The sequence below is a fragment of the Jaculus jaculus genome, chromosome 10 (genome assembly GCF_020740685.1).
Source record: "Jaculus jaculus isolate mJacJac1 chromosome 10, mJacJac1.mat.Y.cur, whole genome shotgun sequence".
Classification (NCBI taxonomy): domain Eukaryota; kingdom Metazoa; phylum Chordata; class Mammalia; order Rodentia; family Dipodidae; genus Jaculus; species Jaculus jaculus.
In genome coordinates this window covers 72633160-72658605 of record NC_059111.1, presented here as the reverse complement: position 1 = coordinate 72658605, position 25446 = coordinate 72633160, and the positions used below count along the sequence as shown (strand labels likewise).

General features: G+C 38.3%; 1 protein-coding gene across 2 annotated transcripts in view; it reads right to left on the bottom strand.

The window, feature by feature from the left end:
- The window catches only part of Tmem106b (transmembrane protein 106B), a 28767-nt gene extending 5176 nt beyond the window's left edge, over nt 1–23591 (bottom strand). The window contains exons 1-7 of one of the 2 annotated variants that reach the window (XM_045160862.1): nt 23574–23591; nt 23145–23247; nt 21368–21589; nt 18898–18961; nt 13389–13548; nt 6942–7082; nt 6639–6688 (exon numbers count right to left, since the gene is read on the bottom strand). In XM_045160862.1, the coding sequence (XP_045016797.1) occupies nt 6639–6688; nt 6942–7082; nt 13389–13548; nt 18898–18961; nt 21368–21587 (635 nt within the window). In that variant the 5' untranslated portion in view covers nt 21588–21589; nt 23145–23247; nt 23574–23591. Of the gene's footprint in view, nt 1–6638; nt 6689–6941; nt 7083–13388; nt 13549–18897; nt 18962–21367; nt 21590–23144; nt 23473–23573 lie in introns of those variants that run through there. The other variant, XM_004671590.2, reaches the window with a different exon arrangement.
- Nucleotides 23592–25446: the final 1855 nt, after the last annotated feature.

Here is a 25446-nt window from a genome sequence, read left to right as displayed (position 1 = left end):
AGTAAATCTTAACAAATTTAAGAAAACTGAAAAACTTACTTATAAACTATCATATCATAATAGCATACTACTGCAATTCAAAGGTGAGAGATACTACAACAACACATGTATATAGAATGATGCAGTTTAGAATGATCAATGGGCCACTTAAGAAATGAGGGAGGAAATTAAAAAAAAAAAAATCAGAGCCAAATGAAGATGAAAACACAATTTATCAGAATTTTGGGGTATAGGCAGTCCTAAGAGGAATGTTCATGGCTGAGAACCTACCTTAAAAACTCTAAAATAAAACTCTGTAACCAGGCATTTCAAGGCCTTGGAATGATAAGACAAAGAAATGAAAGTAGAAATGAAAAGAAGAATATTACAACAGATTCCAACAAATTCTAGGGCATCGTTAAGGAATATTTTGAAAATCTGTATCCCAAACAAATGGAAAAATCTGGAATAAATGGATAATTACTAGACATACATAACCTACCAATATTGAACCAAGAGGATAAAAACTAAACAGAACTAGGGCTGGAGAGATGGTTCAGCAGTTATGGCACTTATCTGCAAAAACTAAGTACCGGAATTAATTCCCCAGTACCCATATAACACAAGATGTACAAGGTGGCACATACATCTGGAGTTCATTTGTAGTGGCTAGAGGTCAGGCATGCCCATTCTTTCTCTTTCTGTCTCTCTCACTCTCAAATAAATAAATAACAATAATAAAAACTAGGATGGAGAGATGGCTTAGTGGTTAAGGCACTTGCCTGCAAAGCCTAGGGACCCATGTTCTATTCTACAGATCCCATGTTAGCCAGATTCACAAAGGTGAGTCAAGTGCAAGGCTGCATATAACCACTAGGTGGCACAAGCATCTGGAGTTTGATTTCAGTGGCTGAGACCCTGGCTCACCAATTTTCTCTCTGTTTCTCTTAAAAATAAAAGTGAAAATAAACAACTAAACAGAACTGTAACAAGCAAGAGTCTGAGGTAGCAACAATGACTGTCCCAACAAATAAAGCCCTTGGCAAGACAGATGCACTGCAGAATTAATTATGAACACCAGGGTCTGTAACACTATTCCACCATCAGAAATAAGAATACCTTTAACTCATCTGAAGCCAGATCACAGATTCCAGACAAGGACATAGGACACTACAAAAGAACCCTACAAACTAATTTCCCTGATGAACACAGGCACAAAAAATGACTACTGACTAAACTTAAACATATTTACTGTTAAAATATTTATTTTAAAATAAGTCCACAAAGCTTTAACATCTAGTTTTCAAAAAAGGTGCCAAAATCAAACACTGGAAATAAGACAGGCTTTTCCACCAATACTGCTAGCAAAATTGGATGACTACCATATGAGACTAGATTCCTATTTCTCACTGGAATAAAAAATCCATTCAAATAGGTAAAAGATCTAATGTAAGACCTGAAACTTTGAAACTTGAGGAGAACACAGGAAAAGAGTTCAGGATACATTCAGTCAGGGATTTTCTGACTAGAATCCCATGTCCTAGAAACAGCAGCAAGACCTGACAAATGGAATTACATGAGTTACACAGTTTCTTCAAGCACAGGCAACAACCAGAATGAAAAGATGGCCTACAGAATGAGAAGAAATCTGTGCTGGCTATATACTGACAGGGGATTAACAATCAGGATATCTAAAGAACTCAAATTACTGCAAAGCAAAAGAATAATCCAATCAATAACTGAGTAATATCTAATAAGCATCTCAAGGACTAGACAATAGGGTGGTAGGGTAGGAGGGGAGGGTAAGGGTGGAACATACAAAACTGGACCCAAATGGCAATGGTACCTTAAAATTCTACGTTCTAAAAGACAGACTAAATGGTTGAACCTTCATCAGGTCCTTAGAGGGAACACCTGAATCACAAGGCCCTGCAGAGGGTATGATGAAGACTAACCTTAATCTTCTCCTGTTTCTTTTCTCTCTCTTCTCTCTATCTCTTTTATATTACCTATCTTTTCTTCCTTTTTTTCCTTGGTGCTAGCCTGTAACTCTCAATGCCAGTGTGTGGTTAATATCTACAATGAGCTGTTGATCAGAGATACCTACAAGGTTTCCCAAAAGACAGATTTCTTTCACAATACTTGATAGCCCACGAAAGGTTAGTGAAGACCCTACTGCTGAAAACACCATATGCTCTTGGTACAGAACATGGAGTGACCTGGATGGAATCAGGAAGAGTCAGTCCCCAGACAGTTAGCTCGTCTAGTGCCAGAAGGTGCTACACGAGCAACTGAGGAAAAATGATCAACATCTGTCCAAGAAACTCGTGGTCAAAGCTATTCAGCAGCCAACAACCTGATGTGATACTCACATAAGTGCAGTAGTTGCATACAGCCATGGTGGGAAACCAACCACTCTTGATTTGGCTAACTGATATGTTCAGTGGAATGGAACACATAGCTGGAGCTGGGAAAGAAGTCAGAACCATATGCAAAAATGAGCCCGCCCTCCATTATCAAGCTCCCACCAACCATGGGCTACAAGTGGGCCTACACATATTAAATTCTCTTTAAAAAAAACAATGGTTATCCCATTTATCTGGTACTAACTGCACTTTGTGTTGGAGAATTTGCTCCTTTGTTTTAGATGGACACAGATCCTAAGAAGAGGACCAGCCCATTACACTTCAAAAGGGTCCCAGCTGAAACTAAGAGCAACTGGAGAAATAAGCAAGAGTGCTGCTTTCTTGGGTGAACCTGGTACCAGCACAAGGGTGAAGGAAATAGACACAAAGAACAATCAATTCCTACCAAACCAGATATCCAGAGAAACAGAGGCTCCCAAGACCTCATCACTGAAGCAGACCTAAAATGAACCCAACACGGCACAGGGAAATTTGCACAAGAGGGGGTGGAAAGAATGTTAGAGCCACATGTTGGGTCACTAAGAACAGAGATGTTACCTCTCATGCATAACTGATGGCTAACCCCATAATGCATGACCCATATTCCCTAACGTGGATGGTCCCTGAAGAGGGGGAAGGACAGGGAGGAGGCTAACGATGGTACTAACATGACTATATATGGTACTAACATGACTATATATACTGTGTATATAACCAATAAAAAAACCTGAAACTCAAAAAAAAAAAAATAATTGAGTGAAAGTAATGAGCAGGCACATCTTAAAAGAACTACATATGGTCAGTAAGTACAAGTGTTCAAAACCTTTAGCTATCAGGGGAAGGCATACCAAAATTACACTAAGATTCTATCTCACCCTGATTCTGAATGTCATTGTCAAGAAAACAAACAACTAATGCTGGTGGAGAAAAATCAATCAATACAGTTTATGGAAATGTAAACAGTGGAAATCAGTACAAAGTTCCCTCATTAAATTAAAACTAGAACTATAATGCAACACAGTGATACCACTTATGGGTATATAGCTAAAGGGATCAATGCCAGCATGCAATAGCTATACTTGTACATTTTGTTGATTGTGGCACTATTCACAGTATCCAATTAATGCAATCAATCTAGATGCCTACCAAGAGACAAGTGGATACAGGAATGTGATAAACACAATGAACTTTTTTTTTTTTTTTTTTTTTTCTGGGAAAAAGAGGTTTATTTTGGCTTACAGGCTCGAGGGGAAGCTCCACGATGGCAGGGGAAAATGATGGCATGAGCAGAGGGTGGACATCACCCCCTGGCCAACATAAGATGGACCACAGCAACAGAAGGGTGTGCCAAACACTGACATGGGGAAACTGGCTATAAAGCCCATAAGCCCACCCCCAACAATACAGGAGGCATTAATTCCCAATATCCATCAGCTGGGAACCTAGCATTCAGAACACCTAAGTTTATAGGGGACACCTGAATCACACCACCACACCAGGGTTCCCCAATACCCATGTAAAGCTAAATGCACAGAATGGTGTTTACATCTGAAGTTTGTTTGCAGTAGCCAGAGGTTCTGTAGTGCCCATTCTCTCTTGCCTCCCCCTCTCTGTTTGTAAATTTTATGTGTGTGTGTGTTTCAAGGTAGGGTCTCTAGCCCAGGCTGACCTGGAATTCACTCTGTAGTCTCAGGGTGGCCTCTACCTTTGCCTCCCAAATACTGGGATTAATGGGGTGCACCACCACACCGAGCTGATATATATATGTATGTATGTATATGTATTTGAGAGTGGGAGAGAGAAAGAAATGCAAATAGAGAATGGGCATGTCAGGGTCTCCAGCCACTGCAAGCAAACTCCAGACACATGTGCCAACTTGTGTACTGGGCTTATGTGGGTACTGGGGATCAAACCTGGGTCCTTAGGCTTCACAGGCAAGTGCCTTAATCCACAATGAACTTTTTATTCACAGAGAACTGTGTAGGAAGATGAATGGATCTTTATTTTATACAAAATAAGCCAAACTCAGAAAGACAAATTTCAAATATTTTATCATGTGGAATATATTTAAAAAGACATAAAAGTAGGAGGTGACCTACTTAAAAAGAAGAATGGGAGAGGTAAGGAGGGAAACAAGGGATTAATGTGATCAAATTACTTTATATGCATTATATGAAAACATAATGAAATTTTGTACAACTGATACATACTTTAAAACACTTCAGAAAATAATTCAATAACAAAGCATTATATCTTAACGTTTTAGTACTCTGATATTAAAAAATCATATATACACATACACTTCTTTTATCTAAAAATAAAAGTGGCATGGTATATATGATCAAAGTTTTGAAAATAAAAAAAAATGGGAGCTTATATATGTACTTGCATATGTCTCATGGCTGGGAAAAATAGAAAAATAGTTGCTTACAGGACAGAACAAGGATTGTAAAATGTCATTTTAACTAATAAGATTATAAAAAATATTTTAAAGGAAAATATCCTGTACACTTTTTATTACTTAATAAAAAGTGGACAAATGCCTCATGCACTCTCTTTCATCTGAAGTTCCTAACTGGGATCAATTAGAGAGAATGCAAATGGTAGTCAGCACCAGAAATATGGGCATAAAACTAGAGACCAAGAGAGAGAACAAATAGGGATAAAAGAGATGAAAAGTTAGGGGAAGGCAGAATATTGGGGGTAGGAAGGACTTGAAGGTGTAGGAGGTAGGGAGGGTGGGGAGGAAATTACATAAAAGACAACATGAATCAGTCCCATAGAAACCCTCATTCTGACTAACATTCTGCAAGATACAACCACCAATAAAGGGGGACAGGTAACAGCCTGAAAGAAGGTGAAAAAAGCTTAACCTTGGGTTGGAGGATGGCTTAGTAGTTAAGGTGTTTGCCTGCAAAGCCAAAGGACTCACTCAGGTACGATTCCCCAGCATCCACATATGCCAGATACACAAGGTGGCACAGGCATCTGGAGTTCATTTGCAGTGGCTGGAGGGCCTAGCACATCCATTCTCTCTCTCTCTCTTAAATAAATAAAAATAAAGAAAATAAAAAGCTTAACCTTAAAACCATGGACTCTGGCCAGTTATTTCCAGGCCCTGAGTTGGGTTGCCTCCCAAAATGAGATGTTGGCTAAGGAGATTCATAAAGTTCCAAAAACAATGTAGAACACTGCCAACACATTTGATTACCTGCCAAAGCTAAAAAGACCTTATTGCTGATGACACCACAGACTGTGGTCACAGGACATTGGATTACCAGGCTGGAACAGAAAGGGAAACTAGTTCTCTCTTGGCTAGAACTTATTGTGCTGGAAAGCCCTACGGGAGCTGCTGGAGGATAATGGTCAGCAAGAGAATGAATAAGCAGGAATAAGCAGATTACAAAAATCAACCAGCCAGACAAGAAGGACACACTTGTGCAATAGTGACACTCAGCCTCTGTGGGTGATCAACTGTTCTCTGATGGGCCATGAGGCACACTCAGAAGGAAAGAACTGGAAACCAAGTCAGAATCCATGGTCTGAAAACTCAGACTTCAGAAAAAAGCCCCCACTGCTTTCTGTAGAAGAATACTGGGGCTTGCACACCAAAAATCTCTCAAATACCTTTGTATATCTACTTTAGCCCAAGCTGCTCTCATTCTGATTGGAGACTCTGCTTTATTTTACAGATGACATAGAAATCAGAGGAGAGTTGAGATCCATCCATATAATCTGATAGCCCACCACAGGATTTGCAACCTTTTTCATTTCTGCCAGAGCCTAGGAGAACTTGAAGTGGAAGTGGCACACCATGAACACTACTCTTACTGCTAGCCCGACCAGCAGTTCTAGGGTGATGATGACTACACAGCCAATCAAAACTATAGGCTACAAAGAACTCAACATTAAATCAGACTGCCAACAGGCCTGTCATGGCTCAGGGAACACTGTGGGAGAAGGGGGTAGAAAGCTTGTAAGAGCCACAGAATAGGTAGGAATATCCCGAGGCATGGTCCCCCACCCACTGCCCTATAGGGACTGACTATGGTCTTCATGACCCCGCAGTGAATCCCATAATCCCACTGTGGAGGGTCCCTGGGAATTTGGAGCAAAGGTGAGGGCACAAAAGAGTAGTCTGTTAAATACATGCGCGTGCAGCGCGTGCACACACACACACACACACACACAAACACACGATAAAGTAAGCATTGTAAGAATGAATAAAAAAAAGTTATCAAAATCAGAACTTACTACATATAACTCATTTCCTCTGCTATTACTGTTGGTACTGTATAATCAATCTGAAAGGCAAAAAAGGGGGCTGGAATCAATAAAAATACTAGTGAAACATCAAATATTACAACTCCATGTTAAAATGTCAAAAGCATTAGAAAGCTTCCCATTTAAGAGTATTTTCTAAAATCTCATCAGACATGTATGAGACACACTTGAAAACAGAGCTTTTAAGAGAATCCCCACTCCCTGCTTAAGTTATGAGAGACATAAGATCAAGACCCCCTGAAATGCTCACAGTGCTGCGCTCCCGAAGCTCACCTGCTTCATGTCAAGTGGACCAATATTGGTTATGTTGTTTAAGCGTGCCTTTCCAATAACTGTTTTTGAAAACTGAACTTGGGCAGTGATGTTTTCAACTTCAACAGAGTAATAGTTATTGTTTGTTATATTTAATGTGTTCTACAAAAGAAAGGAAATACAAAATGTGTTATCTTTACATAAGCATAGAAACAAGCATGCCAAATTAATAACCCAAGTGAATTTAGTTGTGATTCTGTTTCGTTTGTTTGAGAAAGTATTGATAAAAATTCCAAGGAATATTAATTAACCTGATTATTTGAATTTTGCATGAGAATTATGGATACAAATAACATATAATTGGCATTTTCAAGTACAAAAATATATGCTATGAAACAAATGTGAGAATGTGTATATGTGGACTTAATAAAAGTTCAATGAAAATTATTTTTAAGTTTCATCAAAATTTTAGCTAACTTTTATTCATCTACATTACCAGTTAAACTGTTTAAAGAAACTGATACTTTAATTTACATACATGCCTTTGAAATTTGCAATAGATTCATAAGAAAAATTAACGAGTTGGAGTTGCTTGTTTTATACTATAGAAATGTAGTTGGTTCACTCCTATACATGTTTACAGAAGGGTCTCACTTGTAGCTCAAGCTGGCTGCTTCTTTTTATTGCCACTCCAGTGCCCTCCAGAAAGCTGGCATTATAGGCAGGTGTAATCATGCCCAGCTTTAGTTGTTTTTTTTTTTTTGTTGTTGTTTGTTTGTTTTTGTTTTTGTTTTTTTGGTTTTCAAGGTAGGGTCTTTTTCTACCCCAGGCTGACCTGGAATTCACTATGTAGTCTCAGGGTGGCCTTGAACTCATGGCGATCCTTTTACTTCTGCCTCCTGAGTGCTGGGATGAAAGGTGTGTGCCACCACACATGGCTCAGTTTCTACAATTTTAATTGTAACCATCATCTCAAATTAGTTTAGAAAACAGACAGTGAAAAAATATTGTCAATTCAAGAAATAAACCTCAGGTGCCATTTTAAGACAGGAGAGATGACTTAGCTATTAAGGCACTTGACTGTAAAACCTAAGGACCCAGGTTCAATTTTGCAGGTCCCATATAAGCCAGATGCATAAGGTAGTACATGTGTCTGGAGTTTACTTCCAATGGCTAGAGGCCCTGGAGCACCTATTCTCTCTCTCTCTCCTTCCCTCCGCCTCCCTCTCTCAGTCTCTAATAAATAAAAATAAATTTAAAAAAGAAGCAGATGGTATAATATCTATAACAGTAATATAAAAAGACTATAAACAAAATCAATAGTCACTAAGTGATAAAGAAGAAATATTTGCATGTTAAATAGCAATGGTCATGATCTATTATATACAAAGCATCTTAACAAATTAAAAAAATAAGATACAAAACTCAGTACCCCTCAAAGGATAAGGATAAACTATCAAAATAAATATAAATAAATATAGAAACCCCTAAGTTCTCAGATTCATTTAGAGTCAGGAAAAAATTTACTTAAATAAAATAGAATGTTGCTTTATACCTGTCATGCTAGCAAATTTATAAAAAACTCATAACTTCTATTTTTTCTTTGTAAACAATCTAACAATACCCATTACATAAAAACTCATGTATGTCCTTTGAGCTAGCAATATTACTTCTGAGCATCTCACAACACGGAAAGACATTATTCTTTGGACTATTAAAAAAGAAAGAAAACGAAGCCCCCACCCACCAACCAATATGCTCTAAAAAAATGACTATCCATAAAAACAAAAGAATGACTGAATAAATTAATTGAAGGCCTTGCATGGAATACTAAGAAGCCACAAAAATAATTATCTCTAATCCAGATAATTAGAAAAGATTTTTAACAAGGCATTAAAAAGTGAGAAAAAATCAAGAGGCATAAAATATACAAGAATATTATTTTTAAAAACATAACATTTGAATGTACATTTTAACTTGAATATGAAGACAGAATTGTAAAGATGCCATGAGGGCCGAGTGAAACACAGAGAAAATGGTTTTATGAATGAAAAGTCAAGAAATAAAATATTGCAGAGATTTGTAGCTATGTAACATTTATATATTAATATAGTTATATTATTAATATACTATTATATATACTAAATTACATATATTTATGTTTATATACTATACATTTATATATATCATATATAATCAATATGGTTACAAGCATAAATTTAAAAATTATTTAAAAATATAATGTTTTCTCTAAATATGGAATCAGTATATTAGGTAGTTGATAGTCACATAAAATTTCATTTCTACACATAACAAAAAAATGACTTATTAATTTCAGGTCAATGAATCTTCTGATGTAGACCAAGAAATGAGATTTTCAGGTAATAATATTATCATTTTTGATATGTCCATAATAATTACTGTAATAATATTAAATAAAACAACCACCAAAATAATATGAAAATTAAAAACAGACACATTGAGAGTTAGAAAATACAAAGATAAAACATTAAGACAAAGAAAATATGAGAATGAAAATGCATTAATAAAAGGACAGATTTTGTTGCTGACAGCAATGAAGATCATTTAACATATAGACCATAGCAATAATCTTTAAAGTCATGACAGTTTATTATCAAAGGTCTTACATGGCATTACTTTGAGGAACTTAACCATAAAAAAATACTCTGGAATAGAAACAAAGTTCAAGTACAGACACATTTTCTGAATAAATATATGTAATGATAAGGCAAAACCATCTATTAAGAAAGTGTTTGGAGGTGGGGTTGGAGAGATGACATAGCAGTTAAGGTGGTTGCCTGTGAAGCCTAAGGACCCTGGTTCAATTACTCAGTTTCCACATCAACCATCAACGTAGTGCATATGTCTGGACTTTGCATGCAGTGGCTACAGGCCCTGCCACACTCATTCTCTCTATGTGCCTCTTTCTCTCTCTCTCTCTCTCAAAATAAATAAATATTTTTTAGTAAAGAAAATGATTGACCAAATTGTAAAATCATAATCAAATACTAAATACATGAAAATTATGTAGGTTTGTAGTGTTATTTCAGTGGAAATGTACATGCATATACTCCCTTTATACATTTATATATAAATATGAGAATTTGGGGGGGGGTGTTTCAAGGTAAGGTCCCATTCTAGCCCAGGCTGACCTGGAATTCACTATGTAGTCTCAGGGTGGCTTTGAACTCACACAGTGATCCTCCTACCTCTGCCTCCCGAGTGCTGGGATTAAAAGCATGTGCCACCATGCCCATTTAATTTGAGAATTTTTTTATTACATGTGTAAATATCTACATATGTACATATATAACATGTATATATTTTGCCAGTTAAATTTACACATACAAGTGAAAATCTTTATGCCTAATAGTTTAAATGCCTAATAATGACAAAAATTTCTTAAGTATAAAATCAGTAAGAGGTACTGTGATATATTATATATATATCTTGGTTTTCATCCAAAGTTCTGGCTGAAAATTCCCAGGGCTCCTGTTACTGCCAAAAATGCCAGAATAATAAGGTTAAAGTAATTGGTCTTTAATCCTTGGTTCCCAATGCAGCTTGGGAAATGCTTTTCTGAAAGACTGTTGTTTGTTATATTGGTTAATTTAGTCCTTAGAACCTAAATCTCTTTCTGGCCTTCTGACTCATTCATCTGTTCCTTTTTATTATCAATGAAGGCTGTAGATCCTAGAATTTCTCTTCCCAAGAGCTTGTGACAGATACTAAAACTGTACCCTCATCTTGTCCTGCCTGTCTTGGAACTGCCACATGAAATTCTCTGACCCTGGCTGCCAGTTCTGCCTCACATCTGGAAGGAATACTGCCCAGAGAGGCCAAGATTCTGAACAGAGGCATAATAGATTCCTCCTCCTACCATTTTATTTGCATTAGATTATACATTTTTGTCTAATTAAAGAGTCCAACCTTCAATCACACAAATGCATATTCACATCCATAAAAACTGAAATGGGGCTAGAGAAATGGCTTAGTGGTTAAGGCACATGCCTGAGAAGCCTAAGGAACCCAGTTCGATTCTCCAAGTCCCACATTAGCCAGATGCACAAGGAGGTGCATGCATCTGGAGTTCATTTGCAGTGGCTAGAGGCCCTGACACACCCATATTCATTCTTTCTCTCTCTCTCTCCTTCCCTCCCTCTCTCTGTCTCTAATTAATAAATAAATCAAAGCAAAATCTTTAAAAAAAAAATGGAAATGGCCAGGGTTTGGTGCAATACTGAGCAGGTGGACATTTGGAAACATCCAGGAAGAGGACCAAGAACTCGTCTATACTATATGCTGGGTGGGTGGTGCATGCCAACTGCATAGGGACAGAAGCTTTTGCTGTCTGGACTCCCCTCAGGACCTCACCATGTATTTCTTCATCCAGCTGTTGGTTTGGACCCTTTAGAATAACCCTTATAGGTGGGCATGGTGGCACACACCTTTAGTCCCAGCACTCGGGAGGCAGAGGTCAGAGAATTGCCAAGAGTTCGAGGCCACCCTGAGACTACATAGTGAATTCCAGTCAGCCTGAGCTAAAGTGAGACCCTATCTCGAAAAACCAAAAAAATAACAACAACAACAACAACACTACCTTTATAATAAACCAGGAAATGTAAGAGTTCTGTGAGCTGTTTGACAAATAACTTGAGTATAAGGAAGGGGTTGTAAGATTCTTGACAGAAGTCCACTCCTGAAATTGGTCTCTGAATCAGGGGTGGGGAGGGAGGCAGGCTAGGAGGTCTGATTCTTGAGACTAGAGGACAGTGTCAGACCTGAGGGATTCAGAAGGTTCACCGCTGGTTCCCTGTGGAACTATGTACTTGCTTCTGGGGAAGAATCCCCACAATTTGGGATCACAGAAGTCATGGTGCCAGAGATACTATGATTTTGCATTTTTGTCTCCCACCCTATATTCTTAGTTATTAAAAAAGAAAACTAAGTACTAATATAATACTATTCATTTTAAGAGACAAAAGTAACATAATTCTGCTTTCAAAATATTGTTTAATAACACATCAGCTTATCTCTTACCTCAACATCCCCTAGTGAGTCCTAATGTTCATCTAACTAACAAGTTTATGTCTTTACCTGAAGGTTTTTTTCATTTAAGTATGAGGAAATACCTGCAAAGGTGTGAATCCCTGCTAAATAGTTAAAAATCAAGTAGGATATTCACATTTAATTGCTCTACTATTTAAAAGGAATGGCAAATGGATTGATTATTATATATTTACAGTATTTGATGATACTACAAAACACTTGGAAGATAGGCCAAAAATTTGATAACAATTTTAAACACTGTACAAAGGAGAAAAATATCTTCCTCATTCCAAAGGGCCATGCAAATAGGAAAACACCCCCAAAATATTTCCCAGTTATGTAAAATTATATACATTTTGCATTTTTATGAATGTTTTAGTCACATGTATATTTCCCTAAGTATTGATCAATTGATTTTGCTTTTTGAGACAAGGTCTCCCTAGGTAGCTCAGGCTGTCTTGAACTTAGGATAATCCTCCTGCCTTAGCCTAAAAGGCATGTGCTAACACACCCTGAACTTCCAACTATCACCTTTTGGCAATAAGCAATGAGTGGGATTTGAAGAAGTTTACTTCCTATAATTAAGTGGTAATTCCCTTGATGAGCACTCTGGGTTCCTACAAAAGTTTCTTTCTTCTCCCTCCCTGACCACAAGTATCTTTATCAACCTTTCACTTGTGAAAAGAAAAACACTAAGTCTTCCAGAATTTTCTGAACAGAATCCCCCCTCCCAGCCCCTCACCACTGGGCCTGAAGCCACACATGAACTGTGAATGCCATGACTGAATATAGATTCCCTTTTTCTAATACAGAGGTCAGCAAGCCATGTTTGTTTGTTTTTTTTCCTTTTTCCAAACAAATGTTAATGTACAAAATGCAGGTGGAAGATCTTTTCTGAAGTTTATATTTGGTTTTAAGAGTTGGGAAGCTGCACAGTCCTAGGCAACACTGCCTCAGGAAACATGAACCTTTTTCACATGTATTGCAGCCCAGAAATAAGGAATCATCTCAACTTTACCTTTAAAGGTGGCAAAACTTTTATAAAATTCAAGGAGCAAAATGTTCCATTTTATAAGATCTGTTGAACCAGTTATGTTAAAGCCTTGTTATGAACTCCTTGGAATCAAATGTGGAGAGTAAACTAATACTTTTCTTTGTGAGTATACCTTATCCTTCTAAAGACATCTTTGAATGCTAAATGATTCTGAATGCACACAAGTACCACATGCAGCAAAACCACAGATGGTACAGAGGAGGGCCCATAAGCTGTGTAGAGTCATAAGCCATAGGGAAAGCTCACTGGCAGAGTGTCCAAACCAGGAATCTCAGAGCAGGATAAAGGGGCTGTTAAGTAGCATGAAGGACAGTAAAACATTTGCAACATAAACTTGTACTTACTGTGATATTTAAGTATATTGTTCGCTTTTGAACATCATAACTGACATATGCCGATTTAACGCCAACGTATTTCACATCGATAGTGCGAGGGAAAAGGAAAAACACAGCCAGTCCCGACAGGAGCAGACAGACAAAGACAGACGCCAGCACATACAGCTTTCTGAAAAGGAAAAGAGAGCATTTAAATGTGTGTACATCAAAAGTTACATAAAGCAATATCTTAGGAAGATATTTGCTTTTTGAATTTTTCTTCCATGTATACTAGCAAGAAAACATGATTCCCTTGTGTTGAAATGTCTCTTTAGAAGATGAATTCTTATTTTTGGAGAATGGGATTTCAGGCTTCTCATAGAATATTTACTGAACTGATGCTCAAACCAGATTTCATATTAGAATCAAGCTAGGAGCTGATACAAACATAGAATCCAAGGCTCCCATGTGAGTTCACTGAAGGCTTTTTTGTAATGGATCTCCTGAAGTAGTTATTCATGAGAACCACCTGGGAAAGGGGAAGCTATTCCATAATGACAAAAACACACAATTCCTCAGTCTCAATAATGTCAGACATTTTGACTCTTTTCACCCCAAAGTATTCATGTACTCGTTTTTAAAAATATTTTTCCATGTATAAACAGAAATTTTACTTTGAGAAATAACTTTCCCGTGAATAACTGGGTTCCAGTTAAATCTGTTTTACATTATATCCCTTAGAGGAAAGCAAGAATACTTTTTCCTTTTTCTTATTTTCTTTAAGAATTTAAAATTAACTGTATATTATAATAAAATTTAAAAACTCTTGTTTATATTAATCAACATAGCTATGGATACATCACTCTGTTCGTTTACCTGAGGAAATAAGTAATATTCAGCAGGTATAAGACAAGAAAAAAATAACTTACATGCATTTGCTAAGCTTTTAACACCTTCTGAAATGTACCTATCTTTTCCATCTCCCTCTACTTTCTTTCTAATCTTCATAAAGGAAAATCCTTTTTTTCTTTAAGATGAAACTCCCAACTATAATTTCAAATATCCTGATCTCTTCAAGGCATAGTCCTCTGCCAAATAACTTTCTCATTCTACATCTTTTTTGTTTTGTTTTTAATTATTTTTAGCCAGGCATAGTGGCACATGCCTTTTATTTCAGCACTTGGGAGGCAGAGGTAGGAGGATCGCCATGATTTTGAGGTCACCCTGACACTACATAGTGAATTCCAGGTCAGCCTGGCTAGAGCAAGACCCTACCTCAAAAATATTTATTTATTTGCAAGAAAAGAGAGTATGAAAGAGGGGAAATGGGCACACAAGGCCTCTTTCCACTGCAAACTCCAGGTGCATGGACCACTTTGTGCATCTGGCTTTAAATGGGTACTGGAAAGTTGAACCTTGGCTATCAGGCTTTGCATGCCAGCTCCTTTAATCATTGAGACATCTCTTCAGCCCTCATTGTATGTCTTGCATGCCATTTCATTTTCCTTATATTCTAGCAATACAAACATTTCATTTTATTCATTTGCCCATTCTTGCCTGAATGAAGTTAATCTCAGTATGACACATATGATTAGAAAGGGGCTTTGTAATGATCTTTATTAATTTTATCTAGATACATAAAATTGCTTAAGAAAAAGAGAAAAATGGCTTTTCCAAAATAAAATAAAATAGAACAAATGAAGAAACCTTTGCTAAACAACCATGCTGTGTACCAATTCCCACTCACTCACATTAGCAGACCACTAGCCTGCACCAACCCAAGAGCTAACAATGTCATCTGCTAGCAACTGCAACCTCTATGAGGACTTTCCCACTTTCCTGTAACCCACCTACCTGACCTTCACACCAGCGTATTTGGTAAATTAATTAGGACTTTCTTTTGTTCTGCAACTGTAAAAAGTTCATATGCACATGCATCTGGAGTTCATTTGCAGGGGCTGGAGGCCCTGGCACGCCCATTCTTTCTCTCTCCCTCCCTCCTTCCTCCTTTCTCCTTTCTCTCTCTGTCATTCTCATATAAATAAGTAAAATTAAACAAAAATAAATTTTTAAAAACATTCATGTAACTACTTCCATGGTAGTACATGCCATTTGAGCAACCTTGTTCTGTACTCCTGGGCTATGACCATTCATTCTGGACTCAGAATAATTTCTTATTCCTTTTGCAGTGAAAGCTGTTTTGTGATGACAGGGTAGGATCTTTTCTATATGTGCAGAATGAAAGCTGTCTCCAGACAGGGAGCTAGTAAAATAAAAGCTTAACTTACTTGTCTTTCCCCTTTAAGTGATAATTTGTGTTTTGCTGTTTAACAGTACAATTTCATATACTTGTCTAGTGAGAGGGTAATCAGAAGTGGAAAATCCAGATGGCATTTCATATGTTAATTTCAAAATTATACCAATAGTATCTCTTACAACTATTGGGTGCATCTTAACATATGTGTGGCTTCTGGTTGTTCAGAACATACCTCGAAAGACCAACAATAAAAATAGAGTAATTCCAAAACACTTAAAATGATCCTTCCAGGGCTGGAGAGATGGCTTAGTGGATAATGCACTTGCCTGCAATGCCTAAGGACCCAGGTTTGATTCTCCAGGTCCCACATTAGCCAGATGCCCATCGTGGCACATGCATCTGAAGTTTGTTTGCAGAGACTAGAGGCCCTGGTATGCCCATTCTCTCCCTCCCGCCCTTCCTCCCTCCCTCCCTCCCTCCTCCCCCCTCTCTCTCTTTCTCTCTCTATCTAATAAATAAGTAAAATGATTAGAAATTAAAAAAAAAAAAACAAAAAAAACGATCCTTCCAGTTGTGAATTGATGAATATAAGTGATTTAATTTTAGGAGTTACTTTTTTTTTTTTTTTTAATCCATCTTGTCCATTTGGTTTATATGGGTTCTGGGGAATTAAACATGGGTGCTTAGGCTTCATAAGCATGTGTCTTAATTGCCAAGCCCGAGTTATTATCTTTCTTAACTCTGATTCTATGTTTTAAATTATGTAAAAGAAAAATGAGTATGCATTGTCAGAAGCACAAACAATATGCATAGAGCTCTTACTTGCCTACCTGTTACATGTTCCTACTTTTCAAAGTTTTACCTCGTCTGAGGGTTTGCCATTGTAACTTCTGGTTTATCATTCCTTTTTTGGCACATGTGTCTGTATGGGGGAGTGTATTTCAAATAAAAGTGTGTTGAATATCATCACATTGTAGTGAAATGTATTTTCTCATTCCATTTTGACATTCTGTCCACAGAGCATAAACAACTCTACCAGTGGTTTGGTTATTTACATTGCTTCAGATACTTGAATGAATGTTGAAACGACTCTCTCTCTCCCATTTTTTAAAATTTAAATTAAATTTTTTTGTGGCAGAGTTTCATGTGGCCCAGGCTAGCCTCAAACTTGATAGGCAGTTGAAGATGGCCTTGAACTCCTGGTCATCCAGCCTCAGCATCTGAGTGATGAGATTTCATGCTTACAGGCATGCTCCACAATGTCTAACTACCACTTAACTATATGTGGCAAATATCTTTAAGAAAAAAAAATTAAAAATTAATTTCTGGGCCAAAGATTAAATGAAGTTTGCTGAATAATTCCAAATATCCATTCACTGTTAAAATATGAGAATGTTTGTTTTCACTCAGTCTTGCCAATAAGCTATACTAACAAAATTTGGAACATTTAGCTAGGCATGGTGGCACACACTTTTACTCCCAGATTATAACTCAATTTTAATCACTTTGTATTTTCATACATCCATATAACTTAAAAGGTAAGTTATATTAACATTGTTAATTAATGTCACATAACATCCTTGACCTGTCTGTGATGGCTACTAAATGCTACTCTGCAACATCTTTCTTTGAAGCACGAACAGCATTCCTACAGACCCTGACATATCAATTGATCCTCTTGCCTGAATGTTCAACATCAAGACCTTTTTTCCTTTGAAACCTTTCAAGTCCAGAAATTCGCTAGAATTGTTTTCTGGATGGTGATGTCTTTTCCATATGTAGGGTTGTCTTCTGTTACATCAGAGATGTTCTTTAATATTTACTCCCCACTATGCCTTTTTTTGTTTGTTTGTTTGTTTCTGGTTTTTTTTTTTCTGCATGTATGTATATTCTCACCTTTCTTTATTTTCCTAAATCTTTGTCACTAATTTGTCTGTTCTTACTGCTCCTGCTTTCTCTCTGCTCGCCTTACACTTTCCAAGAGTTATCTGTTTGCACTTGGATTCTTCCAATTTTGTGAAAAAAAGTATTTATCTCTTTCTTTTAAGGGGTCTGTAGACAATCTTTTCACATCTTCCCATCATTTGGTAATCTTACATCTGAATTTTTTGGGTTCTGACTTACTCTACTGGCATACATGTTCATTTGCTTCAACATTTAAAAAATATACAGGTGTGTGATGTTTAACTGCAGCCCATTCATGATGATTATAGTTATGAAATAAGAGATATACTTTTTCTTCTTAAATGATTACATTTTGGATGATGGGGATAGCCAGCTTTGGTTTTCTAACTTCACTGCTCAAAAGATCCATCCTCCATCACAAATATGGCCCACTGAAGTCTTCACTCCTGTAGTTCCGAGTACCTCCATAGTCTTCTGGACTTTTTATCTGCTTTATTCCTAATGTCCATCCTTTGTAGATTGGATCCTCCCCCAATAGCTATTTTCTATAGGATATGACTGTCCTTTTATAAGAGGTCTCCTGACATCTTTAAGGACTTGAGCTTCCTATTGTCTTCTTCAGAGTCTTCTCATTGTAACAAATTGTTCTCAAAAGGATTTGCTCGGACACTGCGCTGAGTGTGGACTTCTTTGGGGGAACAATATTTTCTGTGTGCACTGGCGCTCTTAAGACCTCTGGGGACTTCCTGTTGTGTTGTTTTACAACTCATGCAGCAGCAAAGCATGCACTGTCTGCAATGTAACTACAGGTGAAAACCCATTACTCTTCTACAGCTAGTGGGACACTGCACCATTCATACATTTGAGAGAGAGAGAAAGAGACAGGCAGAGGGAGAGAGAATGGGTGTGCCAGGGCCTCCAGCCACTGCAAGTAAACTCCAGACACATGTGCCAACTTGTGCATTTGGCTTACATGGGTCCTGGAGAATCAAACCTAGGTCCTTTCACTTTGCAGGCAAGTGCCTTACGTGCTACACCATCTCTCTAGCCCTGCACACCTCATTTTTGATGACAATGGCTGGCACTCTGTGTGTATGTGTGTGTGTTACTGTTATTTTAAATGTGTTTTTAATAAACAGATAACTGAGGAGACATATTACCATGATGCTTTTGAGATTTCTCCCCAGTCAGGAACCCTTTTTGGTTTAATGACATAAAACATAGGATGGTAGAACTTAAGAAGCTGACACATTTTACCTCTTATTTGTCTTAACTAGAAGGATTATTTATACATAATTTGGATGAAAATAAAAACCACATACATGAAGGAGGATGAAAGGAAAGAGAAAGTCATGTTGTATTCTTATAATCACTTACGTTCTCCTGGGCCGTAATCTCTGATCACTATATGGAATCAATGCCACTAGTTGGTTTTCCTGCCCTAAAAGAGCAAAGAGTAGGTTTGGAAATTAAAATTAAAAATACAGTTATTAAAAATCAATTCATTAGAAACTATTTTTAATTAAAATATAGGAGTACCTCATTATAATCTGTTTTTAAAAGACTGACTATGATACCAACTGGCTCTCCTTATTCCTTTAGTAAAATGTTCCCTGGGTTTTCAAACATTATCTACCAGACGCTGTCTTAGAAAAGACAAAGATGTCTAGCAAATCAAAGTCAGTTATGAAAATGGGGTCTCCACTATTCTTATGCACTGGAAAAAGTCTGGCAAGTCCTAGCTTTCAGATGACCTGTATTACTAGCTAAGACTTGACTGACAGAAAGTAGCACACTGCTACATCCTTTACAAAAAACTTTACCATGGCAGAGGTTGTCAGCTCTCTCCCTGAAAACTAAAACTGACATTCTTCAAGCTTCAAAACTTTTTGGTAAAAAATTAAAAAATACTAATAATAAAAGTCTTAAGGCGTTATCTAGTTTCAAGTGGCCCTTAAAGAGGCAACTGATTCCAGTGTATTTCCTTAGTTCACATTCTCAGTTCAATTCTGAAAAATCACAATTTCAAAACTCTCTTCACCTTATAATGTGGTACACAGAAGAACTTTTTCTATATGAACCCACTATGCTGATAACTCCAGATGTCCTAAATTAAATTACTAGACAGAGAATGGAGGAAGGAAACAGATTAATTCATATTGCCTCACAGCACCAAATAGAGAAAAATTACTACACACCTCTTTCATAAAATCTGCAGATTAAACATCAACGCCATGCTATATTCTGCTTTTGGAATAAAATCAACCAAGTAGCAAAAGCTTCTGTTTATGGATAATTCCTTACTCTCAGACTTTACTGCTATCCTGCTCTTTCCCTATGTAGGGAAATGTAGGTTCAATAGAAATGATTTACATACTTCTCCCAAGTTCTGTAGACATGAACCCAAGTGCTATCTGACCATGCTGCTATTGCCTTAAGAACACTCTTCCAGCACTTTTACCCTTGCTCAATATCCTACACAGCTCACTAAATCCTTTCATATCTCAGAGATCTTTAGCTTCCATGTTTCACTTAATATCTACCTGTTTTTATGTGAAAACACTCTACCTTCTCCTCTATTACTAAGAGGCTTCCTCTGGTATAGCAGCCTCCCACACTCATACACTCACCCTCTTTTGCCTACACAGTGACCCTGCTCCAATATTCTCCCATCTCCTGCATTGCCAATGTCTTCTCTAAGAATAACTTGCTTCAGCATAAAAATGTCTACTATTCACTCCATTTTAAAAAAAAAAACATCCCTCTCTTGACCTCACAACCCCTTCCCACCTACCACCTCTACTCTTTTCTATACAACAAAACTCCTTACAAACACTATTTTCTCTCTACATAACTTCTCCAAAATGCTCCTGATCCCATACTGTTTATGTTATATGTATTTTTCCCTATTTGTATTACCAGATACTAATTGTACAAAATAACAGGATTCATTATGACACTTTTTGCACATGCTTTTGCAAATTCTTTTAAAGATTCCCAATAGCCTCCACATTACCACATCCACGGGCAGTCCTCAGTCCTCACAACTTGTCCCCTCAGCAGAATAAGTTGATTATTTTTTCTTTCTTGGCACACTTTCTTCACTTATCTTCCAGGACCCCACACACATTAAGGATTTCCTCTTACCATTCTAGCTGCTTTATTAGTGTCCTCTGCAAATTCTTCCTCATGCCACTGACCTCAAAAGCTGCAGTATCCCAGAGTTCACTGCTACAGTCTCTTCTTTCTTCTCTCCAAGCTAATACACAGTGTTCCATCACTTGAACTTTCACCTATACTGAGGACTACAAGCTTGGACTTGCACTTTTATTCCAGACCCTTCTATCTACTGAAAATAAATATCCACTTTGATGTCAAAAAAACATCTGCAAGCATACACTGTCTCAAACCAAACTCCTAGTCTCACTTCTAACATACATACTCATCAATCCTTTGGCCTGTTTAGTAACTTTTAGTAAATAGCTACTTCAGTCATAGTTGTTGGAGGAAAATACCTTGGAGTCAGCCTTACTTTCTTACTTTCCACAATCCTTATCTGGAACATCAGAGAGATTGGCCATACCTCAAAAACAGAGCTATGCTGTCAGAACAGTATTCCTTCCTCCATCTTGATCTATGAATTTCAAGTACAACACTGTTTTAGGAACCTTGCTTAGAAAGCTTGCTTGTTTCCAACTGGCTTTTTGACAGACTACAACTGATAGGAAGTTTTAACTTAAAGACTTTTGAAAACAGAATTGTTTAAACCCACAGCTTTTATAAATTTGAGTAGAGGCCTAGACTCATTCTTGGGGGTGGGGGGACAAAACAACGTGGTAACACATACCCCTAGGAATTCTTCCTGTTCCTTGACAAGTGGGGCAAGTGACGCTATCTCTTCCTGTGAATTCCACATAGGGAAACTGAGACACATCTCCGTTTCTCCCATCTTCATTATGGACTTCATTATTAACTAATCCATTCCTCATGTTGTCAGTCGTCATGACACCATCATAACCATCTTCTTTATTTGAATGCAGAGGTAAGTGAGAAAGAGACTTTCCCATGTCTAGTGCAAAAGAAAAATCTTACAGTAAACTTTGGTGTGTGTGTGTGGGGGGTTGACTCCCCAAATTCTGTGAAAATATTTATGTTCATATAACTGATTTAGAGCCTACATCAAAAGTGTGCAGATTAAGTATTATATTCAATTGGAAAGAAAGTCATTTGTCATGGTCCAGAAGAGTTTTTCTAACAAAGTATTGTGAAATGATGTCCTGTCAGACTTGGGATAAGAATGGGTCTTTAAGTGCAACTATTTGACAAAAGTTCTTAGGGTTCTCTAAAAAGAAACATGCTCTTCATTCTTATCAGACTAAAACACATTCTAAAGGTAAAAGCCACTTTGAGCATCTTACAATCAAGATATTATGCATATTACCACATGGTTTCAAAGTAGCACTTTTCAGTTATTTAAAATTCCCAACCCTTTGAGAAAAATCTTCACTTCTATCCTTGTAGCTCTTGATTCAAACATTTTAAACATTTGCAACAAAAACCCCTCTGAAACTTTAAATCATGCCACTTTAAATCATCTTTTAGCAGTTTACATTATGAACATTCCAATATATCAAACATAATTTACGAGTACAAAACAACAAAGTTTTAGGGTAACAACACAAAACTACAAGGGGAAAGTTAATACAAGTTTAAAAGGCAAGTAAGAATTAGTAGAGTACTAGCAGCCCCACAAAATTAACCTCTGCAGGTAGATGGGGCAGTAACATTTCCAGGAACGTCATACACTTTCAAGGCTGAAAGGAAGTTCAGCCATGTATTTCAATCTGCAAATATTCCAAGAAAAGGCTAATAGGAAGTGGGGGAAATACCTTACAAATGGCATAATTCTTCTCTTTTTAAACTTAATCACATATGATCTATCAGCTTTTAATATAAATTATTAGTCATCTGCACAGATTATTTGAACAAGGAAACTACACTAAATCAAACCATTTTTCAGTATAAAGAAAAGTTTGCTTTTTAAAATTATCACACTACCCATGCCATTTGGATTCACTCAAATTTAAATAGCAAGATTTAAAACAGACACCACAGTAACTTAAAAAGATGGCAATGTCAATAAAATTTTTCAGTATTTCACTGTTTGTAAAAAAACTCATACATGACGGTGACTTCTAAAGAAGTCTTAATTTGACCGAAGGAAATTAAAATCCGAGCCAAACCAAACCTCATCAGTCACAGGTGGCTCAGGAGTGAAGTCTAATCACCAAGTCCCACACACTGTGACCTTGGAGGAGTCTATGTGGAACACTGGGCAAAGCAAGATAAGTGGGCCTCATAGACACCCTTTTCAGAATCTTCCACAACATAGAAGTGAAAGCTACATCTTAATGGAAGGCTCTGTGTGGAAAAGACTCATGACAAGGCCAGGTGGCCCTGGTCTAGGCCTTTGTTTTTCTTCTTCCCAAGTACAGCTTCCCTGACTGACTGCTCCAGGCAGGTCTGGACTCGCACCACACCAGCATACACAATTTCCACTTCCCTTATTCGCGTCCCCCGAGAGTGCTGGCAAGCTTAGCTACGGTTATTCTTGGGAGACTTACTGGTTGACAAAGGAGCGCTAGACTCCCCTTCGTGTCTCCTGCGGACGCTCAAGGTTTATACCGCGGCCTCATAAAAACCAGCACTGTCGGTTCCCAAGGCGGTCTGGAGAGGGGCGGGGGGACAGAAAGGTACACGTAAAACGACAACTGCGTCCCATCCAATGTGCCACGGTATTTTTCGGTGCAGACACCCGGCGTCGGCTCTGAGAGGGTTCCAGAAGGAAGCTAGGTCCTCGCACATATGAGCATGACCCATCAGAACACGAGCCAGCCCATCCCGCCGCGTACTCTTCGGAGGCTGAGAGGGGCACCCAGGGCAGCGCGAGCAGGCCGCGCAGGGCGTGGGGGGACGGCACCCCCGGAACCGGCGCCCGCGGCCCGGCCTCCCTCCTCCACCCCGGCGGGCCCGGCTCGGGAAGGGTCGCTCACCGGCACGCGGCGCGGCGCGGCGCGGTCCCGGGCGGCTCGGGGTCGCGGAGTCGGCAGGGCCGCGGGAGAGGGGTCGGCGCGGGGCTGCAGAGCGGGCCGCGGAGGCCCGGCGGGGGAGGGGCGCGGCGACAGCAGCATCAGCTGAGCCGGGCTGCGGCAGTCTGCGCCTGCGCGGGGCGGAGGGCGGGCACACGCAGGGCGCATGCGTCCCTCCTCCGCCCGGGGGTCTGGAGCGCCGGAGCTGCGGCGCTGCGGAGGTGTGTTCGCTGCGTTTTGTCAGCTGCCGGTCCCCGGTCTTCACAGTTTGGCCCCTGCAGAATAATCCCACCTCGGGATTTCCTTCTAAAAGCCAGTTCCTTCTGCAAAGTGGAGAAATGTGCACCATCTGGCCTAACATCCAACTTAGCTGGTCCGTCGCAGTAGCCGGGAGACTAGTCACAGGCCTTCTCCCTGAGTGGAGGATGAGCTGTGCGCACAGCTCTGGCATAAAGCTAGACACATTTTAATACAGAGTATTGCAAGTGGTTCGGTACCCTTCCCACTGTTTACTTTGCTTTTGATGTTGTTCGTCACTTTGCATTATATTTTGTGCATGGCTTAGGGTTCTGTCCTAATCCCCACGACTAGGCGTTGCTTAGAAGACACCTGTCACTGCGCTCAGGTCCCAGTAAGTTCATGCACTGTGAGTTAAGGCAGTAATTATTATGACCATGGTTGCAAATACATTTGTAACCAATGAAGGAAGTAGTAGTACTTTATTTAGCCATTTTGACAGGATCGGTGTGTTTGACCAATAAATATGAATATAGGTAAAAGTAAAGAGAACAATGTGTTATTTAACATTTAAGATGATTATATCCACATGTGAAATAATGGTGTTCTCATACAAGATTGTTGAAAATATCAACTCTTACAACTTTTCTCACATCTAATAATGTGTTGTTTCAAAATCATTTGAAATGTTCACTTCCATTGGCTCAGTAATTCCTCTCTGGAATTGTTGATGCAAGAAAAAAAAAAACAGCTTTTACTTCAAAGAAAATATAATTTATTGCTGAGGCAAATATGAATAACCCAAGGCCAAGAACACAGATGTATGTTGCCCCAAATACCATATTCCAAGTGGTAACAGAACAGACTTACAAATCAAGACACATTTTTAAGTAAATTGGAGAATTCAGACAGGCAGGTTACAGAAAAGTTAGGAATTCTTTGTAATGGGCCCCAGATGCTATCTGATGACAGTCCACAGAGAATTTACAGAGTAGTCTCAAGGATGTTAGGGCATACACAAAGGTGGATAATAAATGGCTATTTAAGGGGGTAAGATAAGACCATTTGGCTAATAATAAAACATTGCATCTTTTCCCTAGTCACAGAAGTTCTAATTAACTTTGTAGAATGTTTAACACAGGTGTGGCTTTTTCCTGGAACTTCAGTTCACAGAATTTGTCTTAAATTTAAGAATTCAATAAATAAGCCAGGTGTGGTGGTGCATGCCTTTAGTCCCAGCATTCAGGAGCCAGAGTAGGAGGATTGCTGTGAGTTTGAGGTCACCCTGAGACTACATAATGAATTCCAGATCAGCCTGGGCAGAGCAAGACCCTATCTCAAAAAAATGAAACAAACAACAAAAAGAATTCAAAAATTAATGTTTGTGTACAATGTGTGCCCATTCCAAACCACTTCACATATCTAACAATGAAGATGCAATAAACAATGCACTTGGTAAATTACACCTTAGTATGAAAACATTCTTTTACGCAGCTAGTTAGATATTAATGGGCTTCAAGGTCATTGGGGATGAACCTTTCTAGCATGACTCACAGTTCGTAAAACTACAAACTCAGCGGGGAGTGGTGGCACATACCTT